We start from the raw sequence: 7,214 nt of genomic DNA on the forward strand, positions 1-7,214 counted from the left end.
TGAAAGCAGAGGTGCAAAGAAATGGGCACAAGTGCCTCTTGGGAGTCCTACAAGCTGGCTCCCACACACACTGTGTAGAGTTCAGAAAGGCTATCAGTCAGTCATCCCTTTCACAAGGACACACTAGTGGAGTTACTTGCCCAACATTACACAGGAAGTAAGGGGTAGACCTGGAGTCCCTCTGAGATCCACCTCATCCTGGAGTCTGGGTTCTTCATCATGTTTTTGTTGTTGTTGCTAATCTGTGTAAGGAGTTTGGTGTAGCATTGAGGGTAATGCACTGGACTGTTAAGTCAGTTTGAACTGCAAGGTCAGCGGTTCAAACTCATCAGCCACTCCTCAGAAATCCTATACAAGGTTGCTACAAGTCAGAACCAACTTGATGACCCTAAACAACAACAACAACAACAATTCTGTGTAAGGATTCCTGGTGTGGCTCTGTAGGATCAGCACTGGACTGTGAACCACAAGGTCAGCAGTTCAAACCTACTAGCTGCTTCTCAGAAACCCTATACACAGGATTGTTATGAGTCAGAAATGACCTGACAACATGTAACAATGCATTCTGTGTAAATGCTTCCAAGGGGGCAGTTCACACTCAAGCTCTGGGGGCCATAGACCCTCGTTCACATCCTACTGGCTATGGGATTTCATGCAAGGTCTGAACCTCCCCGTGCCTCAATGTCGTCCTCCTTTATTAGCCTGGAATAAAACAAAAAACCCAAAAATGATACCAGTGGGTCAATCCTGACTCATAGTGACCCTGTGTAGGGTTTCTGAGGCTGTAAATCTTCACAGAAGCAGAAAGCCTCATCTTTCTCCAATGAAGTGATTGGATGGTTTGAACTGCCAACTTTGTGGTTAGCAGTCCAGTGCTTATGCTACCGTGTCACACAAGGACTCATAATCTGGAAGAGTTGCTCTAATACGGTCTGTCATAAGGATCAAATTACCTTGAATAACAGAGCTCGCTATTTACAAGGTATCCCTCATCTGAATTGAATGTCTATCGTCCATCATTACATGTCTGCAAACCATCCCTCCAATGTTACTGTCACCATGTTGTACCTTGATTCATGCCTTCACAGCTCAATGTGGCACCAAGGTGGGGAAAGTAACTAAAGGTTGCCTTTTTCTTCTTTTTCAGTTGCTGAAAACGATGCTCCTAGTTTTTGCCCTTCAGTTGTTCATCCTCCTCTCGCAGAGAATGGTAGGTTCATCATCCTTTTGCACTTTCTCATGGAAGTCCCACCTCACCTTCTTCCTCCTCTTCCTCCTTACTCTCACTTTGATAATGCAAATTCTTATCACCCTTGTCTGCCATTCTGTTAGTGTAAATGAGAATATGTATTACTGTGCTTATTGCAGAGGCATGAATATGTATTATTGCATTCCTGCATAGATATGAATATGTATTACTGTGCTCGTGCAGCAGTATGAATATGTATTATATTCATGCTTAAGTGTAAATACATCTATGGCACTGATGTGTATATGTGAGTATGCATTATGTTCATGCATTATTATGCTCACCTATGACGTAGTGTTATAGGGTTAATGCGCTGGGCTGCAAGGCTGCCTTGAACTGCAAGGTCGGCGGTTCTACCTCACCAGCCACTCCTTGGAAACCCTATATAGGGACGCTATGAGTCGGAATCGACTCAACAGCACTTAATAAAAACAGCAACATACATGTGAATATGCATTATTATGCTCAAGCGTTGTTGTTGTTGTTGTTAAGTGCTGTTGAGTCAGTTCCGACTCATAGCTACCCTGTATAGGGCTTCCAAGGTTTGAACCACAGACCTTGTGGTTCAAATTGACCTTGCAGTTTATCTCACAGCGCCACACCAGGTCTCCACAGTCAGGTAGTTGTTGTTGTTGTTATGTGCCGTGGAGTTGGTTCCGACTCATAGCAACCCTGCACAGGGTTTCCGAGGCTGTAAATCTTTACAGGAGCAGACTGCCTCATCTTTCTTCCGCAGGACCACTGGTAGTTTCGAACTGCTTACCTTGTGGTTTGCAGCCCGATTCGTAACCACTATGCTACCAGAGCGCCTCACGGTCAGGTAGAGCTATGTGAATATGTTTTACTCTCTGCATGCAAATCCCAGCACCATCCTCATTGTACAGATGAGGAATCCAACTCACAGAGATGAAAAGACTTTGCTCAAATAGCAGAGGAACTTGAAGCAGAGTAGGACTGAGGCCTAGCTCGCCCAATTTTCATCCCGAGGCTTTTGCACTATAGCAAGTAACACCTGTTGTGCTCAATCAAGTCAGTTCTAACTCACAGCAATCCCCCCCTACGGCGGAGTAGAACTGACCCGAGACTTTCCAAGGCTGTCATCTTTAGAGAGCAGAGTGCCACATCTTTTCTCCCACAGAGCAGCTGGTGGGTTTAAACCACTGACCTTTTGGTTAACAGCCAAGTGTTTAGCTATTGTGCCACTAGGACTCCTTGTGAGTAATGTCTGTTGTTGGTGTTAAGTATTATGACCCTGTATAGGGTTTTTGAGGAGCGAGTGGTGGTTTGAACCGCCAGCCTTGCAGTTATCTCACAGTGCCTCACCAAGCCTTCAAGTCCTGTCCAGACCTGCACCATGCTGAGGCACTGCTCAGAATTGTGGATTTGTACCTGGAAGTAGAAGGAGTCAGCTGTTTGTTAGTGCAAGACATTTGTGGCTTGCCGTCATTGGGGTATGCTGGGAGACCTAGTGGTGTCTTGGGTGAAGCACTGGTCCCTCCCAGGAACAGGAGACAGGCTGCACAAAGCTCCCCTGGCCACAGGAAGAGTGGGGAGGGTGGGTGCATTGGGGCCTGGCTGCTCCTAATGGGCAATGTGGAAGTGGTGTCCAGCATCGGCCTCGCTGTGCTGTTCCCTCTTCTGCTTTGTTAGTTAGGAAATGAGAGAGTCGGCCAGGGATGTAGACACCACTCAGTCTGGAAAGCAAAGCCACACTCATTCCTGTCCTGTGACATGGTGTCTGAGCTTCTTGAGACATCTGTCATTATAATGCTGCCTGGAGAAACAAAATCGAGCTTTAAGTGGAAGTGGGAGGTTATTATTCACAGCCAAGATGGGGCTAGCAGCATAAACACCCTCAAGCCGTGCTGCCTGTGTTCCTCATGCAGTTAAAAGATCTGGCTTTGGAGATGATATACAAAAGGTACTTTTTCTGAGCATTCTCTCCAGATTGCCTATGCTAAGCCCTTGATGTGACTTTAGCATTGTGAGCTGATATGAAATAGATCCTGTCATGACCCCTTCACAGGTGGCACAAGTGGGGCTTCAAGAGCGGTCAGGCACGGAGGGAAGGACTTCACGCCTGGTAATGTTGAGGATCAGTGGAAAAAGAGGAAGGCCCTCAGTGAGAGGGACTGACCCAGCATCTACAGCAATGGGTTCAAGCACAGGACAACACAGGACCAGGGCGCATTCTGTTCTGTTGTCCATAGGTTCACTTTGAGTTGGAACTGGCTCAATGCTGTCTTATAACAACAACAACAACAACAAGGTATCTAAGTTACAGTTAGCTCATGTAAAAGCCAGACATTGGTCAAAATTGATTTAAGGTAGTGTGTAAACACAGTTGAAATAATCCAACAGTCCTAAAAAGGTTGCTGGTTAAAAGAGCAGTTCCTTGCCCCATCCCTACCCACCTGCCATTCCTGCTTCCCAAGGCCACCACTCTCAACTCTGGTAACCACTGATTTTCTTACATCATGATCACCACTCTTCTAAATAATATGTGCATTTGCTCTTCCCTTGATTTGTTAACGTTAGAAATCACGGTTGAGTTCCTACCTTCTTTTATCACACCCTTTCCATTTTTTTCCTTCCTCTTCACTGTAGGATAAGCACGAGACTGACCGCAAGACCTATGGTTTAACTGCCCCCCAAGTCATTCCAAGGGAGAAAGATGAGGCTGTCTGCTCCCATAAAGATTAGCAGTTAGCAGTCTTGGAAACCCTATATTGGCATTGAATCGATGGCAGTGGATTAGGTATTGGGTCTTTGAAATACAGTTATATCAAGATTTGGGGTTAAAGCAAGAATAAATCTTTACATTATCATGGGCACATTAATATGGTTCACTAACGATCCCAAAGTAATCATGATATCCAGTATTGTTGTCAGCATGTGGGCAGGGGTTCTCTGAGGACCCTCCTGCTTTCAGACTTTTCCATTAGGTCTACTGTTCCGGCATTTCTACATTCTAGGCTTCCTGAAGGACCCGTGGGAACAAATAGGTCATGTCATGTGGATGCTGCCTTTATAAGGACTGAAGTAATTATTCCACTTGCTAATCAGTCAACCCTTTCATGACCTGTGAGACACATCTTACTCACCTTTTTCAGACTCTCAGGTTTTGTGGGAAGCTTCTGTCCCAGATGTAGTACATGCTGCCACCTGGTGGGGACATGTATAACTGTGTGACTCTAAAGAACCAGTCCTTACCTCACCAACCCTACCACCAGGGTCCACTTGGGACACATATGTCCCATAAGTGGTGGTGGTGGTTATGTGCCATGGAGTCAGTTTCGACTCAGAGCAACCCTATATATTGTTTCCGAGGCTGTAAATCTTTATGGGAGCAAAAAGCCTCATCTTTCTCCCACAGAACCACTGGTAGTTCGGACTGCTGACCTTGAGGTTAGCAGCCCGACTCATAACCACTATCCTACCAGAGCTCCATATAGTTGTATCAAAATTCATATTACCTCAAAAATGATTTTTCATTTGATTTCAGTGTGACTTCCAGTAGTAGAGAACTTGTGGTATCAGAAAAAAAAAAAAAAAAAATTCAAAGCAGATAATAGTTTGGTCATGAAAAGTTGAACACACCTCCATCTCCTTAGTCCTCTGCCTAAGAAGTTTTTGAAATCTCTTATCTGCTCTTTGCTCTTTTCCTGTAGCTCTTCTTTCTTTAGATTTGGTTTGCATTTTTGTATTGCTTTCCTATTGGTATTGTAACACAGTAACACACAGTGAGTCTTACAAGAGCAGAAATGTGTTGCCTGATAGCTCTGGAGCTGAAAAGTCCAAAGATAGTTGTGATGTGGGCCACATTGTTGCTGTTGTTAGGTGCCAAGGAGTCTGTCTGTTCTGACACATACCACCCTATGCTCTCCACAGGACGAAACTCTGCCCAGTCCTACACCATCCTCACAATTGTGGGCATGTATGAGCCCATTGTTGCTGCCACGGTATCGTGTTCCCTCCAAGGTCCATAGGGACTATTGTGCTCTGGTTCCTCCAGCTTCTGGTAGCTCCAGGAGCTGCTGAGCTTTCGTTGGCTTGAAGCTACATCTTCTCATGGCCCCATGTCTGTTTCTCTGTCTCATTTCTGTCTCTCCTTTTTTTTTTTTTTTTTTTTGCTGCTTCTTTGTTCTGTTTTTTTTTTTTTTTTTAGTTATAAAGACACAATTCATCTTGGATAGGACTCATGCTAGTTTCACATTATGTTCATGTGGTTGTTGTTGTTGTTATGTGCCGTGGAGTTTGTTCCGACTCATAGCGACCCTGTACAGGGTTTCTGAAGCTGTACATCTTTACGGAAGCAGAAAGCCTCATCTTTCTCCCACGGAACAACTGGTAGTTTTGAACTGCTGACCTTGCGCTTCGCAGCCCGATTTGTAACCACTACACTATGTAACTAATGTTAATTTAACTGAGGATATTTTCAAAGACCTTATTCCCTAACAAGATCACATTCAAAGTTATGAACGCATCTTTTGCAAGGGCCCACTATTCAAAGCACTGATCTTTGTGGATTCAGATCTTTTTTTACATTGTTTTATTTCATTTTATAGGGGTTTTTACAGGGAGAGAAGATAGACGTGCTATGCTTAATGAAAAACAGTGAAAATACAGTCTTTTTTTTCAGAAAATGTTAACCTCAGAACTTTATCCTCAACACGCCAACTAAGCCTCAGGAGACAGTCCAATTATAGTATACTATGTAAAAAAAAATTAAGTGCAGAAACAGGTAAAAAAGGGCACCCCACAATTCAGAAGTTACACCCTAACAATGAACCTACTCTACTGGCTTATTTTCCTCCAGTTTCCTGTGGTCTGCTGTGGAAAGCCAGGTGTAATTGAAGTCTCTCTGTTTATAAGGTTGCATTTTCTAAGCCTTGTCTTACATCATATGAGTATTTTCAAATAGTTATACATAAGTAAGTCAAACAATATTGCTTCCAGAGTTCCAGTCCACACATGCATGGGTTTATTTTGCTACCCCTCTCCCCCAAAAATGTGTTTGAGAAAGTCTCTTTGATCAGTGGATGGCTGCAGCCAAGTTCTCTCAGCAACACACTTGTCTGAGGCTCATGAAGGAACCTTCCAAAAAAACGGTCCAATCAAAACAGTGGCTTCTGGCGGGATCTGCGGGGGCCAATTCTATTCAAGGCAGAGTGGCCAGCTCAGAAGGTTATGACAACCGGTTTTGAGATATCAAAGAGATAATCTTGGCAGATTTTCTTGAAAGACAGAGGACAGTCACACGGGTTTATTATGAAAAAGTTTTAAGAAAATACAAAACTGCGATGTTGAGGAAAAGACCAGAAATGTTGCTCTGAGGAATTTTTTTCCGTGGTAACAATGCACCTGCTCACTCTTTGAGGGTAGCAAGGACTGTCCTAGGAGCATTTTGATGGGAAACCTCATCCCATCCACCCACAGCCCTGATTTTCCCTCTTCAGACTTCTTTTAGTCCCCCAAACTTAAGAACATTTCAAAGGAACATGATTTGAGACCCCAGAGGATGCCACAGCTGCTGTTTGATGTAAATTGAAGAGCACAGAATTCTTGAGGGGAAGGGTTGTTGTTGTTGTTATGTGCTGTCAAATCGATTCCGACCCATAGCAACCCTGTATAGGATTTCCAAGGAGTGGCTGGGGAGCTTGAACTGCCAACCTTGAGGTTCAAATCAACCTTACAGTCTAGCGTATTAACCCACAATGCCACACCAGGACTCCTGGGGGAAGGCTTAGAGATGGAACCACACTCTTCAGAAGTGTGTACACCTAGATGGAAGGGATGTTGAAAAACAATAGTTCACATTTTTATATTTTTGCTTAATAAAGATTTCTGTGATTTTGAAGCAATACATTTTGATTTACCCTTGGATTTACGAAACTTATATTTTAAGGCTCTAGATTTATGTCTCAGTTTCAAATGTTGTTGTTATGTGCCGTGGAGTTGGTTC

At 43.9% G+C, this 7,214-nt stretch overlaps 1 protein-coding gene across 1 annotated transcript in view; it reads left to right on the forward strand.

The window, feature by feature from the left end:
• The window catches only part of TG (thyroglobulin), a 266,945-nt gene that overhangs the window by 110,221 nt on the left and 149,510 nt on the right, over window positions 1–7,214 (forward strand). Inside the window, exon 35 of the mRNA XM_006830717.1 lies at window positions 1,148–1,210. Within this exon, the coding sequence (XP_006830780.1) occupies window positions 1,148–1,210 (63 nt within the window). The remainder of the gene's footprint in view (window positions 1–1,147; window positions 1,211–7,214) is intronic.

The sequence above is a fragment of the Chrysochloris asiatica genome, unplaced genomic scaffold, assembly GCF_000296735.1.
Source record: "Chrysochloris asiatica unplaced genomic scaffold, ChrAsi1.0 scaffold00001, whole genome shotgun sequence".
In the NCBI taxonomy this organism is placed as follows: Eukaryota; Metazoa; Chordata; class Mammalia; order Afrosoricida; family Chrysochloridae; genus Chrysochloris; species Chrysochloris asiatica.